General features: G+C 47.5%; 1 protein-coding gene across 1 annotated transcript; it reads right to left on the bottom strand.

The window, feature by feature from the left end:
* Positions 1-3,122: 3,122 nt before the first annotated feature.
* NANOS2 (nanos C2HC-type zinc finger 2) lies at positions 3,123-3,539 on the bottom strand. Its single transcript, XM_025849646.1, has one exon. The coding sequence runs from the start codon at positions 3,537-3,539 to the stop codon at positions 3,123-3,125; it is 417 nt and encodes a 138-aa protein (XP_025705431.1).
* Between the last annotated feature and the right edge of the window lie 18,760 nt (positions 3,540-22,299).

Genomic DNA, 22,299 nt, shown 5'->3' with positions numbered 1-22,299 from the left:
TCATGACCTGAGCCAAAGGCAGACGCTTAACCGACTGAGCCACCCAGGCGTCCGCTTTCCTCTTCTTATAAGGACACCATTCATGTTGGATTAAGAGCACCCCCTACTCTAGTATGACCTCATCTTAACCGATTACATCTCCGATGACCCTATGTCCAAAGAAGGTCACATTCTGAAGTACTGGGGGTTAGGACTTCAACATACCTTCTTTTTTTGGGGGGGACCAAATTCAACTCATAGCACCCATTGAGCACCTTATGCTCACCATGTCCTAACTGACCCCATTCCCCCAACTGGAACCTGCACCAGACACCTGCATGTCACCCAGACGTCTCCCTTCCCCTGGGCATCCAGGGGAGGCAGCCAGGACGCTGTGACTCGTGGAGTGTCTGGGCGGAGTTGGGTCTCAGCCTGGTGTGGAGGTCATGAGAAGCCTGATGGCAGGGAGCCATTGGAACAGTTGCACAGAGCTCTGCAGGTGTGAGGTGCTGGAGGAGATGGAGCTCAGGGTCCATTGCTCCCTTGGCTTTTTTAGTGTCCTCACCTTCTGTCAGCTACCCTGCCACGTAATTATCAGTTGAATAAATGACTTAACTCATTAGAAAAACAAACCCCGCCAACTTGACAACCACTAGCTACTTGTCTCCAGCCCTCTCCTCTGAGCCCCATTGCAGGTGTCTAGAAGCTTCCAGGATGCATCACCCTGTGAAGCGCTTGTGGATGTCCCCAGGAGCCTCCCATCCCCCACACTCCAGACCCACCTCAGCATCTTCCCCTCCCTTACTTCTCCAGCTCTAAAGTGCACCCCCCACCCGTTGTAATGCCCCCAAGTACGGCGCACAACACCCCTTGTCCCTTTCCATACCTGCTGCCCAAGCTTTGTCAGACACGGTCCCTTTATTAAACTATGAAGCTCTCCTCCATCGCCCCATTTGAAAGGTCATCATCTCCCCGCCCAATGCAGCTCCCCCTTCTTCTGGGGCTCACCCTGCTGCCCGGGGCCCACCACAGCTCTGGAGTTGGGGCATTCTCTTTTTATCTATTGTTTGGCTTAACTTGGGGGGTCTCTGTTGTGCGCAGAGCTGTGTTTTTGGAAAAGCTGTGTCTTGTGAGGTCCTGGACTGGGCTCTTTGGTTCCCTGTGTGACTAGTGTATATACGTAGGGGCCCACGGTGCAATTCGCAGTCTGGAGATGTGCCATAAAGGTCAAGTTCTCACCAGGGTCTGCAAGATTCTCAACTGCCCTCCCCATGTGACTCTCTGATCTTCACTCTTACTACTCAGCCAGCCTCCCACCACCGCAGGGCCTTTGAATCTGCCATCCCCTCTGCCCGGAATGCCGTTCCTCCAGATAGTCTCTGCTTGCCTCATTTCGTTTGGATTTTGCTCACATGTCACCTCCACAGAAAGACCTGCCCTGACCGCCCCGTAGAAAACAGTCTCTCCTTTCTCTCTGCACCCCTTTACCGTACCTGCTTTTCCTGCAGAGCACTTCTCACCCACCTGTCATGTTACTATGTATTTGCTGATTGATGGTCAATGCGCCCCCTGCCCCACAAGAAAGTCAGCTCCGCGAGGGCAAGAGCCGTACCCACCAGTGCCTTGAAAGGCCTGGCACAAAGTAAGTGATCAGTAAATATTTGTGGCCCGGTGGAATAAAAGAAACCTTGATATGATTTGTGCATGTGTGCATTTCTGAGGGGCCAGGGACCATATCTTCCGCCGCCTCTCCAAAGGGGGTCTGGGAGTCCAAAGTTTAAGAACTACCATCAAGTTGGTCCTGGAAGACCTGTGGTCTAGCGGGCTGGGAGGGGGACCCCTGGACAGAGCCCCAAGAAGGACATGGAAAAGGAATCTAGGCTTAAGGTGGAGGCTGGGACGTGGGGACCAGTCCCTAGGTGACCTGTGTTGGGGGATGTGGTGGGGGGCACGTCATGAGAGGAACCCAGACCCATTCCTGTTCTGTCTCCTGTTTCCCCTGCATTGGGACAAACGTCGTTCCCTCCCCCAGGCTCCAGGGTAGAAGACAGAACCAGAGTGATTTCAAAGACAACCAGAAATGCTCTTTATTCACCAGAGCTGAACACCGGGGCCCCAGCCTTGAGCCCCAAACTGAGCAACTTAAAATCTGACTGGAGCTCTTTCTTTCCGTTGCCCCCAAAAGAAAATCTAGGCAGTTGCCTTTCCCATCTGGGCACTAAAACCCCTTTCTTGTCGGAGCTTCGTTGATTAAGTGTTGGAGGATGAAAAAAATGGGAGAAAAAAAAAAAGACCTTTAGCAAACCAGGGGGATTTGAAAGGTGGGTGGGAGTCAGTGGAAAGCAGCTCTCCTGCTGGGGGAAACGCCCATCGGTGATTTGCGGGTTGGGGGCAGGAGTGCAGTGAAACAGAATCAACAAGAAGGTCGACTAGGGGGAGCTGAAGGGTGTCCCAAGCACCCCAAGGCTCTCCACTCCCAGATAAGCCTTGGGAGACCAGGTGCCCCCCTCCCCCTGCAGTGTGTCTCCTCCCATCCCCAGCTCCTGATGGAACGGGCTGCTGGGGCAGGGAAGGAACAGTCCAGGGAGGTTTGTGATGAAACCGTGGGTCTACAGGTGGTTGAAGAAGGTGGACAAGGCTGGTCTCAAGTCAGAATCCCATCTTGGAAGTTCTTGGGCTAGAGTGTCCAAGCCAGTCTTGTTCACTCTCTCCAGATTCTAAGGGCGGGCCTGGGAGAGCACGCTGGGTCCTGGAGGTCCAACGTTCCAAGAATTCCAGAAGGAATGGAACCATGGGGCTGAGAAGTCAAGGGGGGCAGGGCTCATGTTACCAGCAGCCCCAGAAAGATGAAAGATCCATGAACTGGGGGCCCAGAAGGAGCCACAAGGCCGTGCGGTCCAGGGGCAGCGGTCCTGCCGCATCCAGAATCCACAGACACCCTCAGTTCAGAACCCCAAGGCCTGAGAGGTCCCGGGGGTGGGGGCAGAGCTGGCCTGGCTCCCCAATAGCCTGCATTGTTTCAGGATCCAGCAGGGAGTAGCTCTGGGAGCCAGAAGCCCCCAAGGGCTGGGGGAGGGTCCAGGGACTTGGCAGGGACCGAACCAGGAGGGTTGGGGGGGCGCGGGGTGGGCATCTTGCACTCCTCAGCGCTTGACCTTGCGGCCAGCCGAATTGCGCCCGCTGCGCCGGTAGAGAGACTGCTGGCCGCCGTTGAGTGGGCAGTACTTGAGCGTGTGGGCTTGGCCCCCGGTGGCCCCGCACAGGGGACACACATAATGCCGCAGGATGGGGCACACCACCACGCCCTCAGGGGTCTTCAGCTGGTGTGAGGAGTAGACGTGGCGCGATTCCCCGTTGTGCTTGCAGAAATTGCACAGGGTGGCCAGGCCTCTGCTAGCCCCCGGCCCTCCCAGACCCTGCTCCTGCCCCAGCTGGGGCCCAGGCCTCGCCTCCCCATTCCCCTGGGCCTCTGGGCTTTGCCCCCCACTCTGGATCAGGGCCAACACCACCTGGCTCAGGTTGAAGTAGTCCTTCCACATGTCAAAGGGCGGCAGCTGCATGTCTCCCAGGCAGAGGCGGGGGGGGGGGGCGGCGGCTAGAGGGAGGCCAGGGCTTCGGGGGCTGGTGGGCAGAAGCAACAGGTGCTTTCCTGGAGCAGAGAGGAACTGCACCCCCTTTTATACTCCCCCAAAGACCCTTCTAAGCAAAGGTGGAGCTTAGGATTTAAAGGGCCCACTCCCTGCCCACAATCCATCTGACTGTAATCCCCCACAGAGATGGGGAAGAGGCCCTTCCCCTTGTCTCTGGTCCTTGCTCAGCCTCCAGGGTGCCCTGCGACTTCTGCAAAGGCCCTTCCTTTCCCTGGACCTCAGTTTCTCTATCCATTCCATTAAGCTCCATGTGTGCAAATGCCCCCACGCCCCCATCCTCCCTTATTCCAAGGCTAGGGGCCTCCATATACTCCAGAACCATTCCTGATAATAATAACAGGTCCTTACCACGAGCCAGACGCTGTGTTGCACAGTAGTTACCTGCGTGATCTGATCTCATTCTTACAACGTCTATGTGGGAAACACAGTTATGAGCGCCACATGATAGACGAGTTACCTGAAGCTCAGAGAGGGATACTCACTGGCCTGGAGTCACAGAGCATGCAAGTGCCAGAGCTGGGACTCTGACCCAGGTCCTGAACTGGGAGCCATCTATTCAACAAATATTTTTTGAGTGCACACTATGGTGTTCAATGTTGTATAAATGAGATCTATGTTCTAGAAATGAGATCTGTGAGATCTATAAGATCCACATGATTTGAGCCTCATAACCACTCAGGGAAGTGGGCATTATCAGTTGCATTTTATAAAGAAGGATATGAGGCTCAGAGAGGTTAAGGAATGTACTTTAGGTTGCTCAGCAGGGAAATGGCACAGTTGGAATTCACACCCAGTCTGACTCTAGAAATACTGGGAATTGATCTTAGAGGCAGCAGAGGACTGTGGCTTGGCACAGTCTCACTTAGAATGCCCTGCCGTGGCCCTGTGCATTGTCCCACATCCTACCTGATCTTGGGGGCCGCGAAAAGCCTTACCTCCTGCCGACACCCCCTCCAGGAATTCTTTCTCCACTAACCTTCATCTGTCCCCTTGACCACTCCGTGGGATGCTAGAAACTCGGCAGTGACCACGCTGAATCTGGTGCCTGTTTCACGAGCTACCAGCCCACTGGGGGAACAGCCAGCAAATGAGAAAATAGACCAAAAACACCCGATTGCATACGGACAGGGTGCTCCGAGGGAGACTGGGCTGGGGGGAAGTGGCCTAGAAGCTGAGACCATAACGAAGAACCTCCCAGAAAGAGGGACACAGGATATGGAGGCCTGAAGTTTGGGGACAACAAAGGGGGTGGGGTGGATGGAACAGAGAGAGGATCCCAAGATCCCAGACTGTGGGTTGCTTTTAGGGGCTGTTTTGGCAATGGTTGGGGCCCATTGGGTTTGTCACGGTGATCGGCAGTGTGACTGGATTTAGTGGGCAGGGACCAGGGATGCCGGATATCTCAACAATCCACATGACCAAGATCTGTCTTGGGCCCTATTTAACCATCCAGTGTCCCCACTGGACACCCATATATGTAAAAAAATGCATTTGTGATGATCTGGGTCTAGAGCCTCACTGTTGCATGTAAACACTAGTGCTTTCACGGTATTTTCGGATACACTGACTTTTCCTGGGACACAACCACTGCGTACATTGTTATTCAGAGCTGTTCATTATTTCTAGAAGCCCCACCACCCCAGGCGATGCTGATTGTGGCAACTGTCCAAACAACACACAGTTTGTCCCTGCCTCATTTGTGGGAGTCTACACAGAGATGCTAGTATCTGCCAAGTGAGATGTGTTTTAGATTGGCCTTTTCTGAGCATCCATACATGAAAACGGATTATTATTTTATTATAAATGGCTGTCTTTTATTTCCCCTTTGTAGCTCAATTAAGACAGGATATTAATTTTTGAAAATACAACCTGTGTGTTGGTGGGCTATATTACCTATGAGTTTAATTTCAGAATATTATTATTATTTTATTTTTATTTTTATTTTAAGATTTTATTTATTTATTTATTTGGCAGAGAGAGACACAGTGAGAGAGGGAACACAAGCAGGGAGAGTGGGAGAGGGGGAAGCAGGCTTCCCTCTGAGCAGGGAGCCCAATGCGGGGCTCGATCCCAGTACTCTGGGATCATGACCTGAGCCGAAGGCAGACGCTTAACAACTGAGCCACCCAGGCACCCCTATTTTTATTTTTTTAAAGATTTTATTTATTTATTTGTCAGAGGGACAGAGAGAGAGAGAGTGATCACAGAGGGAGAGGGAGGAGCAGACTCCCCGCTGAGCAGGGAGCCCGTCTCAGGGCTCAATCCCAGGACACCGAGATCATGACCTGAGCCCAAGGCAGACGCTTAACCGACTGAACCACCCAGGTGCCCCTAATTTCAGAACATTAAAGAGGCATTTCAAAATGTTAGATAAAGCAAGTGTTGGGTCTTACAGGGTAAGAACCAGTGATATAGGCCAAAGTCAGCCCATTGGTCTTTGCCTTCAGAGCAACAGGGAGCCACTGAAGGCTATAAGCAGGGGAAGGACATAAGAGAAATATGTTTTAGGACACTCCTCTGTTTGCTGTTGACTGGATAGGGGCAGTGGGGCTGTCCCCATCAGCTCACATTGTCTCAGTTTGGTCAGGAAGGAAAGTCTGAACAAAGTCTGTTAAAAATCCCTAATGGTAAACACCATGTTATGCTTTCAGAAAGAGCTTAATAAATGCTTATTGAGTTAAAGTATTTTTTCTGTGGATGGGCTCATGGTTGGGAGGCAACAAAGGGAGGAATTCATGAATGTCACAGGAAAGGTTTTCTTGCCATATGATTTCCCAGCTTTCTGTAATTTCCTTTTGAAGTAATGATTTGGTTAATGACTTGTTCGATATCTGAGGACAAATCTGTCCCAAGGACAAGGACAGATTTGTCCTCAGATATCGAACCCATGAGCCCTGGGAGGTCAGGGCCAGGGCTGTCTCAGGCGCTGATGTGTCCCCAGCGTTGCCCAGCTCAGGGCTGGGCATTGAGCAGAGCAGGAGATATTAACAAGATGAATGAATGGGGGCACCTGGCTGGCTTAGTCGGTGGAGCGTGCGACTCTTGATCTTGGGGTTGTGAGTTCAAGCCCCATGTTGGGTGCAGAGATTACTTAAAAAAAAATCTTAAAAAAGAAAAAGATGAATGAATGGATGGAGGTGATCTGACTCTCCAGACCATGTTCTATTTCCTTGCTCTAAATGTCCACAGACCAATTATAAGTTTGCACATGGGTGACTGCTGTATCTTGAGTGCTTACAATGGCTGTCACTGTTCAGTTCTAATGTCTCCTCCTCCAGGAAACCCTCTTGACCTTCAGGCTGAATCCCTGGGTCAACTTCTCTAGGTGACCACATCCCAGTCCTGCCCACTCTGAGTTACCACTGACTGGGGATGGGTCTGTCTTTCCCTCTGGACTGTGGGCCCCTGAGGCCAGGGCTGAGGCTGTCCCCACAAGGCCCCGTACACATCTCAAGTCACTTAACCCTCATCCCTTTCTTCAGTCAAGTGCTCTTATTAGTCATGATTTGCAAAGGTGGCAATTGATGCTCAGAGAGGTTAGGTGACTTGTCTATGGTCACACAGCTGGCAAGCAGCAGAGCTGGGATTCCAACCTGGGTGTGCCAGAGTCCAAAGTCTTTGCCTTTAACCACTGCCCTATACCACCTCGATAAATACTTGTCAGCACAATGAATGAATAAATGAATGCATCCAAGCGCTCCATAGAGTCTTCCAGACCACCTGGTCTAGCTTGCCCCACTTTCTTATTTTGCAGAAGTTGAAACAGGCCTCTGGATGGGAAGGATTCAAGAATTCAGTTCAAGCTACAGTTCCTGGCCAAGGTCCCTGGATTCATGTGCACACTAAACACTTTCTGGAAACCCATAAATAAAAGTACACCCTGGTTATACAGTGAGCTGTGAAGTCTTCTGCTGGTTCACCTCCCCGAAGAAGTGAGTCAGACCTCTCTGTTCTAGAGTGTTGGGGTCCTTGGGTCAGGCAGTGGGGTGACTTGAGCACAAAACACCCAGGTCAGTTGGTGGACAGCATCATGGATAAATGCTCAGTAATCAACCCCGGATTCTAGCTCAGCTCTACCACCTGCTTGCCGAGTGGGCTTATTACTTAACTCCTAGCCTCAGTTTCCCATCTGTCAAGAGGGAATGACGTCAGCACCTGCCCCAAAGCACAGAGCCTGGTTCATTGGATGTGTTTATTAAATATTAGCTAGGATAATTAAGACACAGTTAAGGCGATAATTTTAAGGGCCCTTATTTACTGAGCATCTCCTTTGGGTCAGCATCATGCTCTACCCAGACCCTGTAAAGTAGGGTGTATTAAGAGCCCCATTTTACAGATGAGCAATGGGAAGTACAGAGGGGTGGAGGGGCTTGTCCAAGGTTATATGGACAGTGAGGGTAGGCTGGAGCTGAACTCAGGACATCCTCCCATTCCTGTGAAAGTCTGCAAAAGTGGTTAGCAGAGAGCAGGGCTGGGGCGCCTGGTGGCTCAGTCAGTTCTAAGTGTCTGTTGATTTTGGCTCAGATCACAATCTCAGGGTCGTGGGATCGAACCCCGTGTAGGGCTCCGTGCTGAGCGTGGAGCCTGCTTAAGATTCTCTCTCTCTCTCTACTCCCCTCCCCCCAAAAAGCAGGGGAGCGGGGTGGGATCTGCCCAGTGTAGGGACAGTAGGATGAGGTGGGAAACTGGGAAGGATGGGGTAGCTGAGCCACATAGATTTTCACTGGTAGAACACATGAGACCCACTCGCCAAGGATGGACCTTCTTGAAGGCAGAAGAGACCGGAATCTACCATGTGGAAGAACAAGGCTCCTGGAGGGAGGGACCAGGACAAATATGGGGTTCTCTGGGCTAAGTGCTCTCCACAAAGTCACAGTCAGGACCTTTCGCTCAGCAGGTGTGAGTCCTTGCATGTGGACAGGGACTCGGGGACCGAGTGGTGGTCATCGCAGCTGTGGCATCGGCTGCATGCGTGAGGGTGACTACGGACAAATGGGGGTTTCGAGGTTCCATGACTTCTCTTAATAATGGCACCTACTGTCTGGAGACTCAGATTCTGTTGTTTGCAAGTCTGTTTTTCTTTTTTTCTTTATTGCTTATCCCGCGCCCCACCCCCCACCCCCTACCCGCCCTCGCTTTTTTCTAGGACTCTGTTATTAGGGCCATGGGTACCTTTCCTCCCCCTCCTGGTGGTATTTTACAGGATCAGTAACTGCAGGACGTCCCTCCTCAGACAAACCTTCCTCCCTGGAGTGGCTGGGGCTGTGTACTGAGGGAAAGGTAGAGATGATACTGATGAGAAATTCATCAGCCGTGGTGTTTACTCCATCACATCCCCCACCCCCACCATGGCCGTCCTGTCTCCAGACTCCAAGGCTGCCTTGTTTACTTGTGAGTTTCCCTCTCAGCCTGGTGCCTGGAAGTCAGAGAGGGGCGGGTGGGGCAAGGGTGAGTCAGGAGCAGGGGGACCCAGAGAAAGTGGGGGAGACACAGATGCGTGGCGGTCAGGATTCCCAGAGGGACCGAGGGGCATGCTTGTGCAGAGACCAAGACGGGGAGGGGAGGGGGCGCCTGGGTGGCTCAGTGGGTTAAGCGGTTAAGTGTCTAACCCCCGTGATCTTGGGGTTCTGACATTGGGCCTGGCGTTGAGCCCCCACAGGGAGCTCTGCACTGGCTCCCTGCTCAGCTGGGGAGTCTGCTTGCCTCTTTCCCCTGACCCTCCCCCTGCTCATGCTCTCTCTCTCTCTTAAATAAATAAATAAATGAAATCTTACAAAAAAGAAAGACGGAGAGGTGAGAGACTCCCCCAGGAACAAGGAAGTCACAGCCATTGTCCTCACGTTCTCTGCTGAGTACTGGCCAGTTGGATCTCATGGAAGCCACCCAACAGCTCTGACAAGTAGTCTTCTAATATCCCCATTTTACAGAGCAGGAAACTGAGGCTTAGAGGGGCAACATCTCTTATCGATGTCCAGTGAACCTGGATTTCAAATGCAGGTCTGCAGAGAGAGAAGGACACCCTCACACTCAGGGTGATGCAAGAGAGAGGCTCCAGCAGAGAAAGATGGAAACAAGAGACAGAAAATAAGAATAACAGGATACGTATTCTGGTGGCTGGCATAGAAATTTGGGGAGAGTATTTGCTCATTCATTCAACAAATATTTAGTGATTACGCAATGTGTGCCTGGCACTGTTCTAGGTGCTGAAGATACAGAAATAAGCAAAACATACAGAAATGCCTGCCTTCATGGAGCTGGAACTTTATAAAGATAACAAATAAGACAAACAAATGATAGATGATATATTGGGTAAGGCTATGTACTATAGAGAAAAAAATAAGGGGGGTAGGGAGATAGAGAGCGGTCAGGGAAGGTCTCTTGGAGGAGGTAAGCAAGGGAGTCTTATAAACTTTTTTTTAAGATTTTTTATTTATTTATTTGAGAGAGAGAATGAGAGACAGAGAGCACGAGAGGGAAGAGGGTCAGAGGGAGAAGCAGACTCCCTGCTGAGCAGGGAGCCCGATGCGGGACTCGATCCAGGGACTCCAGGATCATGACCTGAGCCGAAGGCAGTCGCTTAACCAACTGAGCCACCCAGGCGCCCAGCAAGGGAGTCTTATAGACATGTGGGGAAAGAGCGTCTCAGGCAGAGGGAACAGCCAGTGCAAAGGCCCTGAGGTCAGAGCATGACTTAGGTATTCAAGGAACATCATGGTTGGCTAGATTGAGAGGGGGAGCAGGGGGAGGTGAGAGATGATGCAGGACCCTGTGGGCTACTGTAAGAAATTTGGCTTGTGCTCTGAGTGAGGTGGGAGCCATGGAGGGTGGGTTTTCTCAGCAGAGAAGGGACATGATTAGATTCAAGATCTAAGGGGTCCATCTGGCTGCTGGGTGGGGAAAAAGACTATGGGAGTTGAGGGTAGAAGCCAGGATCCCAGTTCAGTCTGTGGGAGGGGTGATGGTGTCTTGGGCAGGTGTGGGTAGAGAAGGGGAAGGAAGCTGTTGGATGTTGAAGATCACATAGCAGCAGAATAAGGTTTCTAAAATGCAAATCAAGTCGTGTCACTCCTGCTTCAAACCTCTCATTCTCTGTGAACTTCAGAATACAGTCCCAAAACTTAACCATGGCCTTCAGGTCCCTAAATGCCATGTCCACACTCCCCTCTTGCGCCCATGGCCTCCACTGTGATCTCTCTGACCTCATCTCCTATCTCTCTCCTGCCATCCAAGCCTCCTTTCTGACCCTCAGATGTGCCACGGGGCTTTTGTACTTGCTGTTTTCCCCTTCCCTGAACTGTTCTTCTCCCCCCCCCTTTTTTTTTTGTAAAGCCAGCTCCTTAGCTCCAACCAAATCTTGGCCCAAGCCCAAATCAGCCTTCCCTGGCCATGCTCTCGACAGCTCACCCTCTCACCCCCAGGTCCTCTGTCTCTCCCTCGTTTATTTCTTTACTCTGTCATTACCCTGTTGATCATCTAGTTTAACATTAGCTAGTTTCCTAGAGCATGAGCCTCACAGGGCAGTGTCTGGGTAATATTCTCTACAGTATTTCCAGGCTTAATACATCCTGGACAGTAGGGATGCGTGAATAAATGTAATGCATCTCCACAATTCCCCACAGTCCACGCCTTTGTTGAGTTGAAGCAGAGATAGCATGAGGTCTGGAGTCACAGGTTTGAATCCCAGCTCTCCTACTTCCTGTGATTGCTGTCACAAGTTCTTCAATCTGGCTGTGCCATGAACAGGAGAAACATCTTAAGGATCTCCGTGAGGAGTTAACACATGCTAATCAGTCAATAGGTGCTTTGAACAGTGTCTGACACCCTGTAGCTGTTTCAACAAATATTAGCAATTACTCTGATCTTTACAACCATCAGAGAACACTGACTAGGTAAATGTTTGTTGAAGGAATGTATGAATGCCAAGCTAAGGAATTTGAACTATGTGTTAACAAGGCGCCTGGGGAGCCTAGGAAGCTTTGTGAGCAGGAGAAGGTCATGGTCATTATCTGAACTTTAGAAGACACTCAAGGCTTTCTCTCCGTTCTGGGCCACGGCATATGCTAGTCCCTCTGCTTGAAACACTCCTATCCACTAACTTCTCTTTCTCCTTCAAATCTCAGCTTGGGTGCTCCCTTTTCCAGGAAGTCCTCCCAGACCACCAGGCTGGGTCAGATGCCTCCTCTGGGCTCCTGCAGCCCCCTGTGTTCACTCCATCCCAGCCCTGCTTACTCGAGGTTGTTACTGTCTGGGGGATGGGTCTGTCTCCCCCCGCAGGACTGGAAGCCACGTGAGTGCCAGGCCAGGAATGTCTTAATGACAGCTGTGTCCCTAGCACTGCCCCACACCCGGCTGGACATTCAGGGAAGTTTGGGTGGATTAAATGAATGAGAATAAAACTAGGGCAGAATTGGGGAGGATTGGGGTAGGGAGCTGCCCCAGCCAAGGGTTCTTTTTTTCCTGTACATCGCTGACCCTCTTACTCCAAGAAATAGTTACTCAGTTTTCTTCCAGACCAATCTTGAACCACTCGGACTGCAACCACCCAGAACTTCTAGACAGAGCAAAAATTAAGTAGACCAAGATGGAAATGGGAGAAACTGGAGGAAAGGTGTATGGGAACTGGTGGTGATTGCAACACAGCTTTTCATCATTCTGGTATTTTGGTACGGCTTTATAGTTTAAAGTACCAAAAATCCAATATTTTTGCTAAAGTCGTAACTATTATTTCCATATATTTTTTGAAAGACTTACTTTTAAGAGTAGAGTATGGAAAAGGGAAAAATGGGAACTTTAGAGGGATGTGACCTGGCAGACATCACCTTACCCAGGTGATCAAAGTTAACATGACCCCTGAAGTCACACTGATACCATGTACATAATATGATAGATAAGTATGGCATCATCCCTTTGTGATTTTTTCCCCCAAAATCTAGAACTACAGTCATGAGAAAACATCAGACAAACCCAAATTGGTGGGGGGGCATTCTACAAAATATCTAACCAGTACTCTTCAAAGATGAAAAATAAGCGAAGACCTAGAAACTGTCATGGATTGAGGAGTCAAAGGAGAGATAGAGATGAAGTCTGATGTGATATCTTGGATTGCATTGTGCAAGAGAAAAAGGTCATTAGTGTCAAAACTGGTGAAATCTGAATAAAGTTTATAGTTTCATCGGTACCTTTTGTGCCAATGTTAATTTCTGAGTTTTGATAAACATAGATGGTTGTGTAACATGTTTAAATTAGGGGAAATCGGGTGAGTATACATGGGAGCTCTCTACTTTATCTTGAACTTTTCTGTAAATCTAGAATTATTTCAGGGGTGCCTGGGTGGCTCAGTCAGTTAAATGTCTGATTCTTGATCTCAGCTCAGGTCTTGATCTCAGGGCTGTGAGTTCAAGCCCCACGTTGGGCTCCATGCTGGGTGTGGAGCCTACTTCAAAAACATTATTTCAAAAGAAAAAATTTTATAGAAGAAAATTTCGTCTATGTATTGAGTTGTATCCTGTGAGCTATCTCATATAAAATTTCCAGTGTGATAGTCCTTGTCTTTTACCTGATTTATCCACTTATATTTAACATAATTAGTAATATATTGGGGTTAACGCTACCATTTTATTTTGTACTTTTTATTTGTCCTGACTGTTGATGTTTCTCTCCTCTTTTTGTTTGTTTGTTTGACTGAGCATTTTTTCTTAATCATTAAACTCTCATCCCCCACCCCCAACAGAAGTTGGAGGTTATGTGTTTCTGTTCTTTCAGTGGTTAGCCTAGAAATTACAAATGCATAATTAACATATTAAAATCTATATTTAAACTTTCATCTACTCCTGGATAATAGAAGGCCCTTAGAATACTTTAACTCCACTTAATTTGTTCCCAACATATGAGTTACTACTGTCTGCAATTTTAAGCCTATTCTCTTCTATTTTATTTTAACCCCACTAGACATTAACATTACTATTTTATTCTATTTTAAGATTTTATTTTTTTAAGTGATCTCTACATCCAACGTGGGGCTCAAACTTCCAACCCCGAGATCAAGAGTCACATTCTCTACTGACTGAGCCAGCCAGGTGCCCCAACATTATTATTTTATTTTATTTTATTTTAAAGATTTTATTTATTTTTCCACAGAGAGAGAGAGATAGTGAGAGAGGGAACACAAGCAGGGGAAGTGGGAGAGGGAGAAGCAGGCTTCCCATTGAGCGGGGAGCCTGATGTGGGACTCCATCCCAGCACCCTGGGATCATGACCTGAGCTGAAGGCAGACGCTTAATGATTGAGTCACCCAGGCGCCCCCAACATTATTATTTTAAATGAATATATTCCCATATATATATATATGTTTTTGTATAGATGTATCCCATTCTTTACTCTTCATGCTTTCTTGCATGTCACACCTTCTATCTGGGGTCATGCTTGCATTCTGCCCAAAGAATATCCTTTATAATTTTCTCTAATGATGATCTGCTGGTGATGAACTCTGTCAGTTTTGTAGTCTGAAAATATTTTTTATGTTACCTATGTTATGGGCTGAGTTGTGTCCCCTCAAAATTCATATGTTGAAGCCCTAGCCCCCAACACCTCAGAATGTGACTGCATTTGGAAATGGGGCCTTTAAAGAGGTGATTAAGGGAGTGCCTGGATGGTGCAGTGGTTGAGCTTCAGCTCTTGGTTTCAGCTCAGGTCATGGTCTCAGGGTACTGGGATGGAGCCCCGCATCAGGCTCCACACTCAGCTCGGAGGCTGCTTGAGATTCTCTCTCCCTCTCCCTTTACCCCTCCTGCTTGTGCTCGCTCTGTCTCTCTCTTTCTCATAAATAAGTAAGGAACACCTGGGTGGCTCAGTCGGTTAAGTGTCTGCCTTCAGCTCAGGTCATGATCTTAGGGTCCTGGGATTGAGCCCTGCATTGGGCTCCTGCTCAGCGGGAAGCCTGCTTCTCCCTCTCTCTCTGCCTCTTCCTCTGCTTGTGCTTGCTCTCTCTCTCAAATAAACAAATAAAATCTTTAAAAAAAATAGAATAAATAAATAAACCTTAAAAAAAAAAAGAGGTGAGGGGCGCCTGGGTGGCTCAGTTGTTAAGCGTCTGCCTTTGGCTCAGGTCATGAACCCAGGGTCCTGGGATCGAGCCCTGCATCAGGCTCCCTACTCGGCGGGAAGCCTGCTTCTCCCTCTCCCACTCCCCCTGCTTGTGTTCCCTCTCTCGCTGTGTCTCTCTCTGTCAAATAAATAAATAAAATCTTAAAAAATAAGAGGTGATTAAGTTAAAATAAGGCAGTTAGGATGGGCCTAATCCAATCTGACTGGTGTCCTTATTAGAAGAGATTAGGACACACAAAGAGGCACCATGGTTCCCAGAGGAGAGACGACATGAGGATACCATGTTTCACATGTGGCCATCTGCAAGCCACAGGCAGAGGCCTCAGAAGAAACCAGACCTCCTGACACCATAATCTTGGACATGTGGCCTCTAAAATAAGTTTCTGTTGAGCCACTCAGGCAGTATTTTGTTATGATGGCCCTACTAAACGAATAAAACCTACACTCTTTTTTAATAAAAATTTTTATTTATTCATTTAAGCAATCTCTCTACCCAATGTGGGGCTCAAACTCACCACTCCGAGATCAAGAGTTGCATGCCCTTCTGATGGAGCCAGCCAGGTGCCCTAAACGTACATTCTTCTTCTTCTCCTCCTCCTCTTCTTTTTTTTTAAGATTTTATTTTATTTATTTGGCAGAGAGAGAGTGAGAGAGAGAGAGAGAGAGAGAGAGAGAGCGAGCACAAGCAGAGGGAGTAGCAGAGGCAGAAGCAGACTCCCGATCAAGGAGCCCGTTGTGGGACTTGATCCCAGGACCCTGAATCTTGACCTGAGCGGAAGGCAGATGTTTTACCAACTGAGCCACCCAGGCGACCCCCAAACCTACATTCTTAAAAGTTATTTTTGCGGGGTATAAAATTTTACATTTGAAGTTATATTCTTTCATCACACTGGAGATTTCATTTCATGTTCTCTTGACTTCCACTGGTGGTATTGGGATCTCACTTCCATTTTTTTTTTTTAAGTTTTATTTATTTAAGTACTCTCTACACCCAACATGGGGCTCAAACTCACCATGCCAAGATCAAGAGTTGCACGCTCTTCTGACTGAGCCAGCCAGGTGCCCCAAAGTCACCTCCAGTTTAACATCCTTCTGCTGAAAGTAATCTATTTCCTTCCTGGCTGCTTTTAACTGTTTTACTATGAGTTCTCAATGTGTGCATTCCTTTTTGTCTTGTGTTGGATTTGCTGGCTTCTTCAAATTATAGTCTGATGTCTTTTATCGGTTCTGGAAATTTTTCAGCCATTCTGCAGATATTACCTCTGCCCCATTCTCTCTCTCCTTTCCTTCTAGGATTGGAATTAAGTATATGTGTTAGACCTTTTCCCTAGATTATCTATTAGCTTCTCCGTCTGTGTTTTCAATTTTCCCTTTCTTGGTGCTGTATCTTGGATAATTTCTTCCGCCTTCTCTTCTGTGGGGTCCACCCAGCTGTTAAACACACCTGTGGAGTTTTAAATTTTGGTGCTCGTCTTTTTCATTTCTAGTTGTTTGGTTATCTTTTGAAAGACAGTGTCACTTTTTATGGTTTCCTAATTTCCAGCAGATGTTCTCAAGTGTGCATGTCCTTAGTTCAACGTGGTAAGCAGAATTTTTAAAACCGGTGTCTAATCATTCCAGCACCAGAAGTCTGAGCACACCTGTTCTGTGCTCTCAGCTCTGGTTGGTGTTGCAGTATTTCCTTGTGACCCAATTATTTCTGACTGATGATCACTGATGTTTACATTCGATTGTGGGATTTCCCCTAGTCCTGATAGGGATGCGCCACTGCCACTGCCACCACCACTGGAGGCTGTGTTTGCTTTGGCCCGAGCTCTTGGGCAACACTTGCAATCAGAGCCACCTCAGACCCAGTTCTGCCTTAATGTCCCTTGACTCACCCAGTTATCTGTCCCAGGGGTGGCAATCTGCTCCTGAGTCATTCTGAGGCCACAACTTCTCAGGGACTTTTGGAAAATTTCCTTCTCCTGTTCTGCTTAGTGTCAAGGCTGTTGCTCCTGGCTCTGGGAGGGGGGCAGCTTTAGATCTGACTTGCCCTAACTCGGAAAGACGCATTGCGGTCCCAGTTTAATGTGGGAGGGTCTTCCATCCTACTTCCTGTCTTGGCCAGGCCCTGGGCCTTTGACCCTGGGGGCCACAGTATGAAACCCATTTGTGTACGCCCAGAAAACACTCCTAGGAGACAGCACCTTCTGTATATTCTTGCATCTCTGTTTATACCATAAACTCTGCAGGTTTTTATCCCGTCTGTGTTTACAGCTCATCAATGCTTTTTTGAAAATTAAACTTTTTTTAAAGATTTTATTTATTTGAGAGAGTGAGAGCATGGGTGGAGGGAGGGGCAGAAGGAGAGGGGGAAGCAGGCTCCCCGCTGAGCAGGGAGCCCGGTGTGGGGCTCAATACCAGGACCCTGGAATCATGACCTGAGTCAAAGGCAGATGCTTAACCGAATGAACCACCCAGGTGCCCCTAAAAATTACACTTTTTATTTTAAGATAAACTGTAGAGTCCACATCCAGTCATAAGAAATAATGGAGATCCTGTGTACTCTTAACTCAGTTTGCCTAAATGATAATATTTTACAAAACAATAATATAATACCCCATCTAGGATGTAGACATTGATACAATCCGCAGATCATGTCCAGATTTTGCATTTACTTGAACCCATCGGTGTGTGTGTATGTTTAGTTCTATGCAGTTTCATAACGTGTAGGTTTGCATATCTACCCATTATCAAGATACAGAACATTTCCATCACCCCAAGGATCACTGGCTGCCCTTTTATAAGCGTGCTCACTTCTCTCCTGGCTCCTACCCTCTTCTTAATCCCTGGCAAGATATTCTAGTCTCCATTTCTATGATTTTTGTCATTTCAAGAATGTTACAGAAATAGAATAATACAGTATGCAACCTTTTGGGATTGGCTTTTTTTCTTTCACACAGCATAATTCTCTGGAAATTCATCCAAGCTGTTTTACGTGCCAAGAGTTCATTCCATTTTATTGCTGAGTCTCGGTCCATGGCATGGGTGTCCCACAGTGTGTTTAACCGTTCACCTGTTGAAAGATATCCAGATTGTTTTTGATTTTTGGCTATTTGAATAAAGCTGCCATGACCATTCATGAGCCAGTTGTACGTGTGAACATGTATTTTCATTTCTCTGGGAAAGTGCCCACGGTGTAATTGCTGGGTTCTGTGGTAAGTGCCTGATTTGTATTAGAACAAACGGTCAAACTATTTTCCCCCCAGTGCTTCTGAGATGAAAAAATACAGATAGCCAGCATTTCCCTTGTGTTAAGTGGGAGACCTGATGCAAAAAATTCAACCTGCCATTGCCCAAAGCAGAAAAAACTAAACTTGCCAACCTATTATCTTTAAGAAGATGGTCAGACCACAACTTCTCCATGTTACAACCTTTCCTAAAGGTCATTACTGGTTTTATTCTCAGGTTCAAGCTCACTAAGGTGAATGTCTTTCTTCCTCTTTTTTTTCTTTAAGATTTATTTATTTATTTGAGAGAGGGCATGAGGAGGGAGAGGGGCAGAGGGAGAGGGAGAGAGAATCCCAAGCCGACTCCACACTGAGTGTGGAGCCCGATGTGAGGCTCAATCTCAGGACCCTGAGATGACCTGAGCTAAAACCAAGAGTGGTACACTTAACTGACTGATCCACCCAGGCACCCCTGAGCGTCTTTTCTTATGTTGATTACTTGTTTTGTTTTAAAGATTTTATTTATTTGACAGAGAGAGAGAGAGCGCACACAAGCAAGCGAGCAAGAGGGAGAAGCAGACTCCTCACTGAGCAGGGACCCCCAAATGGGCCTCGATCCCAGGACCCTGGGATCATGACCTGAGCTGAAGCCAGATGCTTAACTGACTGAGCCACCCAGGTGCCCCTGAGCATCTTTTCTTATGTCGATTACTCATTTGTATTCTGTGGTCCAGTGTGGCTGCTTTGTCATTTCCAGGAACCACCCTCACCACCATAGAAACACTTCAGAAGGTGGAGCAGGGGATGGTGGGGAGAGAGAAACACTTGGGGAGGAGCAAGGAAGAGATTAGGGGGTCTGCCAGGGAAGCAGGGGAGAGGTTTCTCCGGAGCCCAGAGCCTGGCTATTATCATCCTCCCTTTTGATTAAGAATGGAATCTGACATACCAGTCTGTCCCTCCGCTCCCCGCTGTGGGTAGCTTGCATTAGCTCCTGCCAGATCCACAGCTGCCCTTCTCTTCCCAGCTCTGTCTCAGATGCATCAATGGGATCCGGCTTCCCATTGGATTCAGTCAATGTCTCCCCCCACCCATTTCCTCTCCTCACAGTTCCCAGCCCGGAGTGGCAACTGTGCCCCAAGTTACCTGCCCCAGGGTACTGCACCATCCTTTGGGGTTTAGCTACACCCTTGTCAATGACAACTCTTCAGATGACCCAAATGGAATGTGCCTTCTGCTTCGTTTTAAGGCAACAGTCTGGCCTTCCCTGGGGGGTCCTGAGCTTCCTTGGGGGTGGGGTGGGCTCATGTGCTAGGCTCTTCACAAATCCTAATGGCCCTGCCTCCCCCAACTGCCTCATCTCAGAGAACCTTTCCCCTTCCAGAGTCCAGCACCCCACTTCTTTGAACAAAATATACACAAGCACACAACCCTGTGGGTTCAAGGACCCCCACTCTTCAGAGAGGCTCTATGGACACTCCACAGTGAGGACCCCTGGTGTGTTTGATGTCAATTATTTTAACTTAATTTTTAATTTTTATTCTTAACCCAACCACTTTGAACTCTTATAACCCCTTCTTTTGGTATTTTGCTCCCAGGATGCTAGATAACGTTAGTTGAAATTGCTACTTCTTATTTTTCTATTTCACATTATCCATTGACTTCCACGGTGGAAGGTGATGGAGTTTCTTACGCACATACCCCTTCCCCTGAAGACACCCACCCTCTCCTTCCTCACTGTAGAATTGCTTCCCTGTTTATTATGAGATCAGTATTCATGCCTATATTATTATGACTAAGTAAAATCCCGTCCCCAACTGAGCCTTATAGTATGTTGTGATTACATGTCTTTTCTCGGACAACTTTTGTTTTCATGAGATTGAACAGTTGCCATCTGTAGTTGTTGGCCTAATCTCCCACCACGAAAAATTCTTCACCATAAGACTAAAAGCTCCTTGGGGCGCCCCACTGCTCACTAGGAGGAGCACGTGACTCTTGATTTCAGGGTCACGAGTTCAAGCCCCATACTGGATGGAGAGATTACTAAAGAAAAAAAAAAAGAAACTTAAAAAAACTCCTCTCAAAGTTCCAAACACGCTGGGGGGACATGGCAGTTATATCAAGTGCTATTAGGATTTTTTCTACAAAAATTTTTAGGTGTGATCATTGTATTTTAGTGGTTTTAAAAAGCCCTTTTTTTTTTAAGACTTATTTATTTATTTGAGAGATAGACGAAGAGAGCACAAGCAGGGGGAGGGGCAGAGGGAGAGGGAGAAGCAGACTCCCTGCTGAGTGGGGAGCCCGGTGCCGTGCAGGGCTTGATCCCAGGACCCTGAGATCATGACCTGAGCCAAAGTTAGACACATAATCCACTGAGCCACCCGGACGCCCCAGTAGCTGCATTTTAAACCAGCACTCTGGATGATTCAAATGCACACTGGCATTTGAGAATTCTCCCGGAACAACTTTTTATTATGGAAAATTTCAAACGTACACTGTTATGGGCTGAATTGTGGTTCCCTTCCTGCCCCATTCATAAGGTATTTGGTGATGGGGTCTTTGGGGAGGTAATTAGGGTTAAATGAGAACATAAGAGTAGGTCCGTAATCTGATGAAAATTGCTGTCTTTAGAGAGGAAGAGACACCAGAGCACACTCTTTCTCTCTGTTTCTCTCTGTATCTCTCTCCATCCCCACCAGCACATAGGAAAGGACATATAAGGACACCATGAGAAGGAGGGAAGGTGGCTGTCTGCAAGGCAGGAAGAGAGCTTTCCCCAGAAACCAAACTGGATGGAACCCTGGTCTTGGACTTCCAGAACTATGAGAAAATAAATTTCCATTATTTAAGCCACCCGGTCTATGGTATTTTGTTATAGCAGCCTGAGCAGTTAATACGCACACAGAAGTGGAGAACATGGTTTAGTGAAGCCTCACATACCCATCACCCCGCCTCCACTGTTATTGACACATGGCCATTCTCGTTTCATCCCTATTCGCACCATGTCTCTGGCATCTGCTAGACTATTTAAAGATTCATTTATTCATTTTAGAGTGGGAAAGAGAGTGTATGCATGTGCAATCAGGGGAGGGACAGAAGGAGAGGGAGAGAATCTCAAGCAGACTCCCCAGTGAGTGGGGCCCCACATGGGGCTTGATCTCATGACCCTGAGATCATGATCTAAGCCTAAATCAAGAGTCAGATGCTTAATCACCTGAGTCACCCAGGCACCCCTGCTAGATTATTTAAAACAAACCCCAGCCCTAACATCATTTCAACCACATATACTAGAGTATATAACTCTAAGATTTAAAGTATAGTAATACAGTATATCTAAATATTAATCATAATTTCTTAATACTATCAAATACTCCTTAAAAAAAAGATTTTATTCTTGGTCGCCTGGGTGGCTCAGTTGGTTAACTGACTGCCTTCGGCTCAGGTCATGATCCTGGAGTCCTGGGATCGAGTCCCACATCGGGCTCCCTGCTCAGCAGGGAGTCTGCTTCTCCCTCTGACCCTCTTCCCTCTTGTGCTCTCTATCTCTCATTCTCTCTCTCTCAAATAAATAAATAAAATCTTTAAAAAAAAAGATTTTATTCTTAAGGAATCTCTACACCCAATATGGTGCTCGAGCTCACAACCCCAAATTCAAGAGTCACACACGCTCCACCAACTGAGCCAACCAAGCACCCCAATACTATCAAAAATTCAAGTGTTCAAAATTCAAATGTCCAAATATATATATATGTATGCATATATATATATATATTTTTTTTGAGAGTTAGCTCCAGACATCATTCATGACTCACTCTGGTACATATTTCAGCATGCATGCACCTCCTAACAGCAGGTACATTCTCCTAAACAACCGTAGTACAGTGATCCAATTCAGGGAACTTAAAATATAAACAGAGTACTATTATCAAATATGGAAATTCAAATTTTCCTAATCATTTCGATAATGTCTTTTATACCTGTTGGCTTCATTTTTCTCAATCCAGGATCCATGCTGCACTTAGTGATAACGTCTGTTCCGTCTCCTTTAATCTAGAACAGTCCCCTACCTTTTTTCTTTCCCATGAGCTTGAGATTAAAAAAAAAAATAGACCAGGTATTTGGTAGAGTGTCCCTCATTTTGGGTTTGTCTGATATTTCTTCATGATTAGACGTATGCATTTCAGGCAATCATAGGGCAAAGGTGCTCTCCTGTCTTTCTGTGTGGGGAGGGGGTGGCACGTGGGAGCACGTGACATCTGTTTGTGTCATTACCGGTGATGCTGAGTTCCTTGGTTAAGGTGGTGTTCAGATCTCACCACGTATAGGTGCCTTCTTCTCTTTGGAATTACCAATAATGT

This window comes from Callorhinus ursinus, unplaced genomic scaffold (assembly GCF_003265705.2).
Source record: "Callorhinus ursinus isolate GAN/ISIS: 27379988/994484 unplaced genomic scaffold, GSC_fseal_2.0 scaffold71, whole genome shotgun sequence".
Taxonomy (NCBI): domain Eukaryota; kingdom Metazoa; phylum Chordata; class Mammalia; order Carnivora; family Otariidae; genus Callorhinus; species Callorhinus ursinus.
The sequence above is the reverse complement of the archived record's forward strand: the minus strand, read 5'-3'. Positions and strand labels throughout refer to the sequence as shown.